The sequence below is a fragment of the Trichinella spiralis genome (assembly GCF_000181795.1).
Source record: "Trichinella spiralis strain ISS 195 chromosome Unknown Scfld6, whole genome shotgun sequence".
Classification (NCBI taxonomy): Eukaryota; Metazoa; Nematoda; class Enoplea; order Trichinellida; family Trichinellidae; genus Trichinella; species Trichinella spiralis.
The window spans coordinates 1,310,856-1,323,261 of NW_003526945.1; the positions used below are offsets into that span (position 1 = coordinate 1,310,856).

The 12,406-nt window shown below is 39.2% G+C and overlaps 3 protein-coding genes across 3 annotated transcripts; 1 reads left to right on the top strand and 2 right to left on the bottom strand.

The window, feature by feature from the left end:
• Nucleotides 1-304: 304 nt before the first annotated feature.
• Tsp_08005 (hypothetical protein) lies at nt 305-883 on the bottom strand. Its single transcript, XM_003373359.1, has one exon. It carries the CDS (start codon nt 881-883, stop codon nt 305-307), a length of 579 nt encoding a protein of 192 aa, XP_003373407.1.
• Nucleotides 884-969: 86 nt separating this feature from the next.
• On the bottom strand, nt 970-1,945 carry Tsp_08006 (conserved hypothetical protein). Its single transcript, XM_003373360.1, has 3 exons — nt 1,838-1,945; nt 1,140-1,471; nt 970-1,099 (listed from the first exon to the last, which is right to left on the bottom strand). The coding sequence occupies exons 1-3, from the start codon at nt 1,943-1,945 to the stop codon at nt 970-972; spliced, it is 570 nt and encodes a 189-aa protein (XP_003373408.1).
• Nucleotides 1,946-3,125: 1,180 nt separating this feature from the next.
• On the top strand, nt 3,126-11,960 carry Tsp_08007 (putative elongation factor Tu GTP binding domain protein). The gene is made up of 16 exons (XM_003373361.1): nt 3,126-3,422; nt 3,783-3,907; nt 4,695-4,957; nt 5,125-5,505; nt 5,574-6,638; nt 6,714-7,060; nt 7,127-7,435; nt 7,643-7,957; nt 8,036-8,182; nt 8,237-8,419; nt 9,957-10,244; nt 10,368-10,505; nt 10,827-10,882; nt 11,069-11,237; nt 11,315-11,708; nt 11,773-11,960. The coding sequence occupies exons 1-16, from the start codon at nt 3,126-3,128 to the stop codon at nt 11,958-11,960; spliced, it is 4,665 nt and encodes a 1,554-aa protein (XP_003373409.1).
• The last annotated feature ends 446 nt before the right edge of the window (nt 11,961-12,406 follow it).

Consider the following 12,406-nt stretch of genomic DNA (forward strand, 5'->3'; position numbering starts at 1 on the left):
AGCAAATTGAAAAGCACCGCAATGATCAGTTTGTCCGATTTGGGAAAATAATTTCCAAGTAATAATTCCTTGACAGAAACAATTGGCAAACAAGACGATTTACTTACATGAAAATTTATAATTGGCAAATATATTTAAAAAGAAAAATAACGCAGGTGACTATTTATTATGAATGAAGAGTTATTAATTTTTTATTTTGTTTTTTTTTATTTCATAGACAAATAGAAGAAAGTAAGAATGAACAAAATGATGAATGAATGGGATAAATAGACAGAGATAAATAAATGAATAAAATTGAAAAATATCAACTTGGCCCGTCAGTAGTGTTGACTTCAGGAAGGGATTGATGATGAACAATATCCTGAATTTGCATCATAACTTCGCTGTGCTTTTTCTCCGCAGTCATGTAGCGCTTCAACAGCAGAAGCACATAGATGCTATATATGGTAATGCCCATGGCTCCGGCGGCGAAAAAGAACGCCATCACAATTGAGAACATGCTTTCTGAATAGATGTCTTCTTCGTCGTTGTTGCTCTTGTGACGCAGTTGACGAGCCAAGAAGATGCTTATGATGAGGAACAGCATCAAAATGAACACAATACCCTGCACGAAGACGTACAGGCTCAGTCGATCCAAATGTCGACGACGGATGTCGTAAATGAGAACCAACTGTCCGAAACTCCAAATTAGCGCCACACCGGCGGCAATGGCGTACAATATCCGAGTCGAATGGAAAGTGATCTCATTCACCGACATCGGTATCAAAACTGTACTGATCACAGCTGCAACGAGTAGCTCAACCAGAGCTATTGTATAAGCGGCCGAGGTGACGTGGCAACAGCAAACTTGCCATTTCGAACTTGTAGGATCGAATTGCTTCATTTCTGTTTCTTTTATGATTTTGTTATTCTTATTCTTATTTTCTGATTTCAATATACTAATATTTGTAGGTTATTTGGGAAATTGTTTTAATTGTTCGTTTGGTATGTTGGTCGAAATGATTCTTCTTCCTTCAACTCGACGGTTTGGTTCAATGTGAAAAGCAGAAAACGCTTGCTCGCATGCTCGCTTGTTTGATCGTCAATTTTGGCGCCGTTTCTTCATCCTTTTAAAAATGAAATCAAATTTAATAATCAACAATGAAATGAAATAATCGATAAAGCCAATAAAAATTATTTCCTCTGAAAAAAAAGTGGTTCGATATTGTCTATAGTGTGCATGTTGCTTGCCTTCTACTACAACAATAGCAACAACAACAACAACAACAACTACTACTACTACTACTACTACTACTATTACTACTACTGCTACTACTATTACTACTACTGCTACACTACTATGACTACTTATGCTACTGGTGGTGGTGGTGGTGGTGGTGGTGGTGCTGCTGCTGCTGCTGCGGTTGCTGTTGCTGCTGCTGATACTCTCTAGTTTTTCTTTTTCAACCTCAACTTCAACTTGTTCATACTGCTGTTAATTCTTTTATAATTAATTAAGAACAGAACAGGCGGAACATGGCAACATGAACTGACAACGGCCTTACTTTTATATTTAGCAATTGAAGACACAAGCTTTGACAAACATCATTCTCAACATGCTTTTTCAAGCGAATGCAATTTAGAGTTACGTTCGATTATCGGCTCGCTTGCAAAATGCACAAACACTTTGTGCACCAACTCTGAGCAAAAGATCAAGCCATACATGCTCAGAATTTCCAAAACAGCCATCCAATGAAATACATTTGATAACAACTCATCATTTCAATATTTATCATGTGTATACGCACACATACATACATACATACATACATATACATTTATACATATACATACATACGTATCTACATGTTGTGTTAATGTCAACGTCAATTTTCAGTTCAAGTTGCAGCAATTTCCCTTGCTGCAAGTTGTTCGTTTGAAAAATGCGCACAAGTGCAAATTGCATTTGACATAATGTAATTTGAGTAATCAACAAATCATAAACTTTAAAAAGGATATTTTGATATTCGATTAAAATTGAAGTTTATTATTGTTTTTTTACATATTGTAATACATATGTATATGTAATACATTTTATACATATTGTAATACAAACGATAGAATCAGAAATATAAGAAAAAACTATTAGATGAACTATTCTAAAAATGTTCACTGGCAAAATATTTTCTTTTTTTATGCTAAAATTTTATTTTTTAGGTTGTTTTGAAATGTTCATGCATTAATAACAAAATATAACTAAAAATATTCGTTCTTTTTTTCTTTTTTTTCATTGGTATGTGTCATCAGCTTTTCTTTGTTAAATATTGCAATTTGAATTTGTTATCGAAGAAAAAACATTATTATTTATCATTATAATTTAAGTCAATTTTAAAATAACTTTTTTCCTCGTTTATTCATCATGACAATGAGTTGTTGTCAATTGTCATTGTGAAAGATGATAATCACGAGATTGAAATGGAAATTTGTTTGTTTGTTTGTTTGTTTACATGCTTGCTTGTTGGTTAGATTTTTTCTTTATTTTTCATTTTTATCGTTCGTATAAATTTATCATTGCAAAGATTGAGTTCCACTTTGTGGAGTTGTTCTTATCAAACGTATAATATATCTTTCTCTCTCTCTCTCAAACTCTCTCTCTCTCTCTCTCTTCTCATTCACTTCTAGATGTTATTCATTGTCAAGATGAAAAATGAACACGCACACAACGCATCCAAGCTAGAACTTGTACACTAGGACGTATAGAAATAGGCAAATTGAATTGCTCATTAATTTGAACAAAAAAAAGAAACAACTTCATCACACATGATATTTCTCATCAGTGGAAATGCTGCTACTACTTTCAAACTTGCATATGTCAAATGGGTGGAGTTGAATGCTTTAAGCAGGTGTCCAATCGAAAACTTGAATCGAAAGATCAAAAGATATCATCCACAAATTTGCCTGAACATAAATATAATCAAAATAACAATTTATTTAAGAATTTTTGAATTAAAAAATTTTATTTAAAAATTATCACTTTTTTTTCTTAATCTAAAACATTACAAATGAAATTCATCGAAAAGCAATGTGCAACAGTACAGTTATGTACAATTAACCTGAATTACTTTTTATACAGTCTGTAAAAAGTGATGCATTTTTTTCGACTTGTTGCAACGAGAAATCATGCAAATATTTGTGCAATATTTCGAATCAGTTGGCCATATTTGAAACTAATTAATATAAGAAAAAATTGCACACTGAAGAGCAATGCAAGCAATTTTTATTTTCACGATCTCCTGCAATGGACGGATGAATCTCAGTCGAATATTCGGGATAATTTGTTATTTTTGCCGAATTTTATCAACGAACACGAAGAGCAGCTTCTAATTGACGAAGTGCAGAGGCGATTGAAAACCATGCGTTATGAAAATGCACATTGGGATGATGTAAATCGACTGACTAATTTTGGTGCATGAAAATTTGTTTCGATTCATTTCGTGTAGGCGATTGTAAATTATCGTGAAATTGAAAAAAGTACATGGGAAAATGAGAATGCGAAAATAATAGAAAAAATACGTCGTACGGCATTCACTGCCGATGCTGATCATCAAGAAAGAGTTCACGTTTTGGATCTTGAAAAAACTGGCTGGATAAAGCCTCATGTTGACAGTATTCGAGTATTATTTTCTTTAATTTATGGATTTTTGAAATGGCAAAAATGTTTTGTTGAAATGAAAGATTTTATTATATTGCATAAATTTATAGATTGTAAATTCTTTGTTTGTTTAATGATGTTTTTTTTTCAGTATTGTGGTGACGTTGTTGCTGGCTTGTGTCTTTTGTCGGATGCGGTGATGCGATTTCGTAATGTTGAAAACAATAATCAAATTGTTGACTTGTTAGTGGAACGTCGGGGTCTCTACATTATGCGGTTTGTTTAGCTTATTTGCGCAACGCGCGAGTGCTTCAAATGGGTAATGATCGTTTCGGTGTTTATTTTGTTTTTCAGCGGCTTTGCTAGGTATGAATTCACGCATGAAATACTGAAGAACGATGAGTCTTCGTTTGCCGGTAGGTCCGTGCTCAGGGATCGACGCATTTCAATTATTTGCCGAACTTATCCTAGTCTCGCCGTCAAATGCTGATATTTGTTTGCTGATGACGAATAGCGTTGCTAAATTTGCATTCCGATAGCATGATGGCTAGGCAATTCGTTTTCCATCCCTATTTACTGAACAGCGCTAGTAGCTACAACAGTTGCTTTCTTTTTATGTTTTTTCAAACTGAATTCTAAGTGATTATTTGCAAACGAATAATGTTAACAATTGATCATGTTGCACTGTTTCAAACAGAGCATCTTGTTGTATTAGTAATTTATTTCAAGATTTTCAGCAGAAGCATCGGAAATAAGACAGAAAAAACACCGATAAATGTAAAGCATGTATTGTTGTTTTGCACATGATGAAAACAGTAAAAAGACAAGGACGAACAATTGCACTGTCTTCTTACAGTACAGTAATAGTTTATACTTCATTTTCGGTTACTGTAGCATAGTGAAAGTGCACAAAACGGTGCGTTGGGTTGTGTTGTCGTTGACCGCCGATGTCGAATTGACGTGTGTTCGATGTTGAAAATTGTACAATATAATATTGATTGTTCAACTGTTCAACTGCGACTGGTGAATTGCAAGTTTGAAAGCTGCCACGGCGTTCTTTCAGCCGAATGGATGTAAGAAATCGGCGAGAATTTGTAAAGCAGATTTTGAAAATTCAGTCAACTCCCGAATTTGTGCGCAACGTGTGTCTCATGGCGCATGTTGATCATGGCAAAACGACACTGGCCGATTCGTTGATATCCGCCAACGGGATCATATCGCAAAAGATGATCGGCACGTTGAGATACATGGACAGCCTTGCGGAAGAGCAACAGCGAGGAATTACGATGAAGTCGAGTTCGATATCGTTGTTGTACAGAAACGGATGTATGCTCAGATAAGAGAATTATCTATATAAATAAATAAATAAATAAATATAAATATAAATAAATAAATAAATAAATATATATATATATGTGTGTGTGTGTGTGTGTATTTTTTCAACAACTTTATTTTTAATTTCCGCTGAATATTCTGATCTTTTTGTGCCGTAGATGATTCGTTTTTGATCAATCTTGTCGATTCGCCCGGTCATGTGGATTTTTCCGGCGAAGTGTGCGCGGCGGCGGTGCTCTGCGACGGCGCCGTCGTACTGATCGACGTGATCGAGGGTGTCTGTCCGCAGACGAGCGCCAGCTTGCGTCTCGCTTGGAAAGAAGGCCTGAAGCCTTGTATTGTGTTGAACAAAATCGACCGACTGTTCGTCGAATATCGGATGAATCCGATGGACGCGTACCGACGGCTTGTTCAAGTTTTGGAACAAGCGAACGCGGTCGCCGGCGAATTGTTCGTTTCGCGTGAAATTGAAAAGGAGGACTTTTTGTCCCGAAGGAGACGTTCCATGTCGAGGAGTTCGTTGAGAAAATCCGAAAGTGGTAATGCAGCGAGCAGTAGTTTGCGCTGCGGCGTTTCACTTTCTTACTGTGTCTTGTTCCATCTTCAGCCGAGGAGATGTTGTACTTCATGCCCGAAACTGGCAACGTCGTTTTCGCCAGTGCGTTGGACAATTGGGGATTCCGGTTGCGGGATTTTGCCAGATTTTGGTCCAAGCGTCTGCAGACGGAGGAAGAATTGCTGCTCCAAGCACTGTGGGGTGACTATTACATCGACTCGAAGACCAAGTTGCCGGTGTTCGGCGCGTCGGACAAAGGCAAGAGCCCGTTGTTCGTGGTGATGATTTTGAATAATTTGTCGGCCATTTACGACGCGATGATCATCAACGCCGAAAAGGGTCGAATTGAAAAAATACTCAACTCACTCCAATTGGACGTGGTGGGCAAGGAGTTCGCCAAAAGTGACAGCCGGCAACGTTTGCAAATAGTCATGTCGCGATGGTTGCCGTTGGCCGAGTGCGTTTTGGGCATGGTGTGCGAGTTGTTGCCGTCGCCCAAGCATCTGGACAACGACCGCATCGAGCGGATCATGTGCGGCGATCGGTTCGCCCATTGCGACTGTTTGGAACCGAAAGCGCGGGAGATGAAACCCCTGTTCAAGGAGTGTTCAATGGAGGTTGATTGCGCAACGACGCTGTTCATTTCGAAAATGATCGCCGTCGAGGAAGACTTGCTTCGAGGCAAGAATAAATTCATGCTGCCCAACTCGGTCGAGTGCAATTATTGGCTTCAGGCTGCGGACAAAGTGGAGCCGTCGACCGGTCAGTGTGTGTTTCTTGGTTTTGCCCGGATATTCACCGGCAATTTGTGTTCGGGTGACGTTTTGCATTGGATCCCGGATTACGCGATGGTTCAGTCCGGCAACGCGACCCTTCGTGAAATCACCATTGGTCAACTGTACGTGATGATGGGTCGAGAATTCGAGGCGGTGGACCAAGTGTGCGCGGGCAATTTGGTCTGCATCGGCGGTGTGCAGGATCTGGTCGCCAGGACGGCGACTTTGTCGACCGATTCCAATTGTCCACCATTGTGCGATTCGGGCTTCTACGCCAAACCGATCGTCCAAGTGTCGGTCGAGCCGAAGAACACCAGAGATTTGCCGGCACTGGTTCGGGGTATTGGTTCCGAGTTGGTCGAACGCTTTTAGTGTTCGATTAAGACCGCTCTGGACGCTAACGATGCTTTTTCAGGTCTGAAGATGCTGAACTTGGCCGACGGATGTGTGCAAGCGTTGGTCGAAGATTCCGGCGAGCACGTGCTCACGGCGGTCGGGGAAATTCACTTGCACCGTTGCATAAAGGACCTGTGCGACCGCTTCGCCAACGGGATCGATCTGATCATATCCGATCCGGTGGTTCCGTTCAACGAGACCATTGTACCAGTGACGCCAGCAGTCGTCGACTCGACCAACGAAACCACCACCACCACCACTTCGACGCAAAGTGAAAAAGTCGACCGATCGATCACGGTCACCACAGCCGGCAGGACCATCACCATTGTCACCGAGGCTGTACCGTTGCCAGAACCGATACAGCAGGTTCGCCAACCACATCCCAGCACAGTGATGTTCTTGTTCGACTAGTTGTTCATCATGTTCGTGTAGATACTTGAAGAGAATGAGCCGTTGATCGCGATGATCGATCCTGTGACCAATCGGATAGACGTTACCGGCAACACGGCCGGTCGACTGGCATCTATCCGGGACGGTTTCGACGAGATCCGCGAACAGTTGATCAACGTTTGCAGCAATTTGGGCAAACAGTGGTCCAACATTGTGCAACGTCTTTGGGCGTTCGGTCCACGCAGAGCTGTGGTCAATCTCCTGTTGAACGGCATCGACGATTACGTCCGACCCAACTTTTTCGACATTCTGCTCGACCAGCATTTCGACTCGAGAACAGTATACAATTTGGTTTTCTTTTTTTTCTTCTTCTTCTTCTTCTTATTTAGCTGATCTGTTTATTCTGTTGATTCTGCTATGAATCTTTTTCAATGTTTGCAAATTTTTTTGTTTGTTTTTTTCTGTTCCAAGAAGAATATTGCTGAAAATGTTGTTTATTTTTGAGATGCACACCCATTTTTAATTGTCCAATTTGAGTGATATGGAAAAATGTTGAAGGGTCTTCGGCAATATGATCAGAGTATTGTTGCCGGTTTCCATATTTGCTGTAAGGCCGGTCCGATTTGTGAAGAGCCGATTAGAGGTGTGGCATTTCTGGTGAAATCTTGGGACAGCGTTGACAACGTCGACAGCATGGAAAGCATTTTTGGTCCACTGTCCGGCCAGTTGATTGTCGCCATGAAAGAGGGCTGTCGCGAGGCGTTCCAAGCCCAGCCTCAGCGTTTGATGTTGCCCATGTACACGTGCATTATTCAAGCTACCGGCGATGTGCTCGGACGTGTCTATTCGGTTTTGCACAGACGATCAGGAAAAGTAGGGTTGCATTTTGAAATCAATATATTATAATTTCAATTTATTTTACCATTTATGAGAGGGGTTGTTGTTGTTTAGGTTATTAACGAGGAGATGAAAGAAGGGACAAATTTGTTTCAAATAGTTGCCTCTATTCCGGTAGTCGAGTGTTTCGGCTTTGCTGATGATTTGAGAAAGCGAGCTAGCGGTTTAGCTTGGCCACAATTGGTTTTTTCTCATTGGGAGGTGAAATTGTTGTTGTTTATTTTTTTTCATGATTTCTGTATGTGTGTGTAACAGGTCTTGACTATGGATCCGTTTCGGCTTCCAACGGCCGACGACGAGATTTCGCATCATGGTGAGAAAGTGGAATGGGAAAATAGCGCCATGCGTTACGTGAATATGATCCGAAAACGTAAAGGATTGTCGGTGAATGAGAAAATTGTTCAGCACGCTGAAAAGCAAAGAACTCGAGCGAAAAAAGTTTGACAAAAGCCACCAGAACCATTTCAGTCACATCAATAAGGGAGTGAATTAGTGAATGATTTTTATTTTTGTTGCTTCAGAGCTTTTTCTTTTTGAAATTTATTGTAATTTCACACCCACATCCACACACACTGTATATTATCAGTGGGTGGTTTTTCTTTCTCCATCTTTCTTTTAATTAATTAATTAGGGTGACAAATGTTTACGGACTTGGAACATGCTGTTCATCTGTTCATCTTTCCAGCTACTATAAATTTTTCTTTTTGATTGCTCATTTCTAATGGTAAAACAATTAGCCAAATTTCAAGTACATTCCCATATTTTGATTATAATGAAATTTGAAACTTTTCAACGGTGAATTTAGGAGAATTTTTATTCATTTTTCAAACATAATTCATTGTATGCAATTGTTTGTATGTTGTTTTTTTTATTTGGTAAATTATTTGAGAAGGTTTGATCGAAGTGGTTTTTTTGTGTTTTTAAAAAAGTTGCAGCATGCAGTCAGTGAGCAGTTGTGGATGCGATGCAGCTTGATTCGGCCGTTCAGTGTTGTCAAGGTTGAACCGTGTCAACAACATTCCGTCGAATGGTAATTATGCAAATTTTGTCCAATAATGCACAAGTTCTTCTGGTCACGTTTCAGTGGTTAGCGAGGTTGAAGTTTTGTGGTCGAACGATTCCCCCCCCCCCCCACTAATCATTATCAATCAGTCAGTCAATCAATCCACAGTTGTTGCCTGAGTGACTGTGTGATTTGCAGCGAAAATGCTTCTCTGTCTGTCAGTCAGTCAGTCTGTCTGTCTGTCTGTATGTGTGTGTGTGTGTGTAAAAATGCTAATGTAGAAGGACTCGGTCGGCCGACAATTGCAAGGTCGACTTTTGCACACACACACACACACACACACAACTGGTCGGCTGGATTCAATCATGTCAATAATGCTCAGAGAGAGAGAAAGAGAGGAAGCTGAAAATATAGCCGAGGGTCAGACGCGCGACTTTGTATACCGCAACTGGACTGGAACGTTGGATTGGAGCGGAGCAAATGCTTTTGCTTGGAAAAACTGTGCTATTGCAACCCGTCCGCCGTCCAAATGATCATCATCATCACAACAACAATCCGTTGAATATTACGAAATGTTCGTTCAACTTTGCATTTTTGGCTCTTTTCAGTAATTTTTACAGTGATCGTCCGTCCGTTCATTGGTTGTTGTACAGCAGTTTTTTGGGTGGGGAGGGGGCAAGGCAAATTGTGTCCGGTCGGGGGAGGAGAACCATTAAAAAACAGAAACAACTCAGTTTTGTCCATTTGTACATGAAACAGAAGAAGAGTCAGTTCACATTGCCGTCTCATATTCGCCGCTCTCATCAGCCACAGCATGTCGTCGGTGCGGACAGATAATTTTTGTCCCAAAATAATCATCCTCGTCTTCATATGCATCTGCAAAGCGGTGAGCATTTCTTGTCACAAAATATTTCATCTGCATTATGACACTGTATAATTGAAATTTTTTCCAATTCACCCATTTATTTGCAGATATTTTCGGTAAATGCTTTTCTGGACAATGATGTCATTAGTGAGTTTGGAAAATTGTACTTCACCAACTGTTGTAATAAATTTGTTTGTTCAGAAGAGCCTGCAGTGGTTTGCGATCACGATCGAATCATGTTCACTTTTGAAACGAAAAATCCATTCACAGGCCACGTATTTGTCAAAGGGAAATACGATGATCCGAATTGTAGGCAAGATTTTCTGGACAATAAAAGCAACGGCGCCACCGTTTCAATTCGCATACCGCAGTGCGGCATGAGAAGAATTCGGCAGGTGAAAAAAATAAAAGAAAATGAAAAAATTTCATTATGTTCCTATTTTTGCAATATTTTTTGTCTTTTTTTCTTGCTTTTTCAAAATTATCCATATATTGTTGTTTGTTTTGAAAATTTGCAGCTTCAACCTCAAGCGACTAGCTATTCAGTGACTTTTATTGTCAATTTCCATCCAGAATTTATAACCAAATTTGACAAAGCTTTCAACGTTCGCTGTTTCTATTCACAACAAGACAAAATTGTCACTGCTCAACTCGAAGTTAGGTAAACTCGAAGTTGCTTATTTTGAAAATTTTGAAACAAACATATATATATATATATATATATATATATATATATATATATATATATATATTTATTTATTTATTTATTTAAGCATGGTACCGACTCAATTTCTCGACTCTACAACCACACTGACGCCAAATTGTCAATATTCTGTACGTGCAGGATCCGTCAACGGCCCAGTTGTTCGTTATATTAAAGTTGGAGATGTTTTAGTTCATAGATGGGATTGCGACAATCGTAATTTGTGATAATTCAAAAGGATTTTGTTTATAAATATTCATTTTTACAATTTCAGCTGATTTTGGCATGCTTGTCAAGAACTGTTATGTTAGTGATGGCGTTGGACGTTCGGTGCGAATTTTAGACGAAACGGGGTAGGACATTTTTGCATTTTAGATTCACGTGCACAAAGCACATTTGACAATCATTGTTATTTCTATTTATTTATTCTCTTTAATTATATTTCGGAATATTTTGTGTTCATTTAGTTTCTTTTTTTTCCTCTTTTGTCCAATGACTTTTTTAACGTACGTTCAGGTGCCCAACGTTTTCACCCGGCATTCAAGGAAATCTGAACTACGATGCCAGTCTTAATACTGCATCCGTCAAAGTTTGGGCTTATAAATTTCCTGACCGTGCTGATCTTTTTTTTCAATGCCAGATACAAATCTGCAACAAGCAAAGCAACGAATGCGCCGCAATTACGGTACATGTCGAAATTGTGCTGTTTTGTGATATTCACCTGGCGGCAGGTCATGAAATAAAAAAAATCTAATTTTTTAGCCTCCACATTGTCCAGTTGCATCAGAATCCAATTGGACAGAATCCCAATTGAGCACAACCACTTCAGAATCTGTGACGTACGTCATTGGCAGTTTTGAGCAGCCTGAAAATGAGAAAATGGAAATACCACACCTTCCAGGTTACGGTAGAAGAAGCCGAGCGGTGGACTGGGATAGACCAAGTGGAATTGAACTTGACAACTTGACGCAGCAGCTGCATTCAGCATTGAAGGAGGTTGAATTTGCTGCTTCGAAAACGGCAGATAATTTAACATCATCAAACAGCAAAAGATTCCTAAGTGAAAAGGACGAGTACGCTTTCAGGAAAGAAAACGATGTCACGTTCAGCGTTGCAACAGACATAGTTTACATAGCGGACAAGGACGATACAAACAGTAAATTGAACATTACGTGCGAATGAGTAATTGGATCAAATGATCATTTTCCGCTTTTTTTCAGATTATCCATCCGAATCAACAGAAAAGTCAAGTGCAACATGTTTCAGCAGAACTGCATTTGCAATGCTTTTGTACAGCTACACAATGCTGATCATTCTAGTTCTTTTTCTGACGTGCAAACTTGGCGGATTTCTCAACGCCTGCTCAAAACGAACAATTCATTCCAAAACCGTACGCCAAGATTCATAGATGCATGCATGCATACAGAAATGGATTTCTTTCCATTACAGATACTATTCAATTAGCAGTGATTTCCTGAACTGAAGTCAAATATTGACATAAATAAATGATAGTTGTCAAAAATGTTAGCCTGAGCAGTACAAATCAGTGATTACATGTTGCTTCAAGGAAAAGTATTACAATTAACAAACTAAATGAAAAGTTGTTTATAGCCTTGATACAAAATACTTGAAAAACTAGCTATGACATCCCACCGCAAAACATTTTCACTGATACCAAATGTGTGCCTATTTGAATTCACTCACTCGCTAAGTAACAACAATGCTATGGCGATTTGCATAATAAGTATTTCACATAGTTTCCGGTGATGGAAATTGATTACAAATGCTAGAAAATGAAATAAATTCCCCATTCATGTCAAATTGTTGGGCTCATGCATGGTAGTTTTTCGAATC

What these genes read in the sequence shown, in the direction of transcription:
- Tsp_08006 (XM_003373360.1), bottom strand. Translation starts at nt 1,945, where the DNA reads ATGCAATTTGCACTTGTGCGCATTTTTCAAACGAACAACTTGCAGCAA. An exon ending in TTAACACAACATGTAGATAC is followed by an intron (nt 1,472 to 1,837) that starts GTATGTATGTAT and finishes AAGAATTAACAG; the next exon opens with CAGTATGAACAAGTTGAAGT. An exon ending in ATCGATTATTTCATTTCATT is followed by an intron (nt 1,100 to 1,139) that starts GTTGATTATTAA and finishes AAAAGGATGAAG; the next exon opens with AAACGGCGCCAAAATTGACG.
- Tsp_08007 (XM_003373361.1), top strand. Translation starts at nt 3,126, where the DNA reads ATGCATTTTTTTCGACTTGTTGCAACGAGAAATCATGCAAATATTTGT. An exon ending in GTTGTTGTACAGAAACGGAT is followed by an intron (nt 4,958 to 5,124) that starts GTATGCTCAGAT and finishes TTTGTGCCGTAG; the next exon opens with ATGATTCGTTTTTGATCAAT. An exon ending in TTGTCACTGCTCAACTCGAA is followed by an intron (nt 10,506 to 10,826) that starts GTTAGGTAAACT and finishes TTACAATTTCAG; the next exon opens with CTGATTTTGGCATGCTTGTC.
- Tsp_08005 (XM_003373359.1), bottom strand. Translation starts at nt 883, where the DNA reads ATGAAGCAATTCGATCCTACAAGTTCGAAATGGCAAGTTTGCTGTTGC.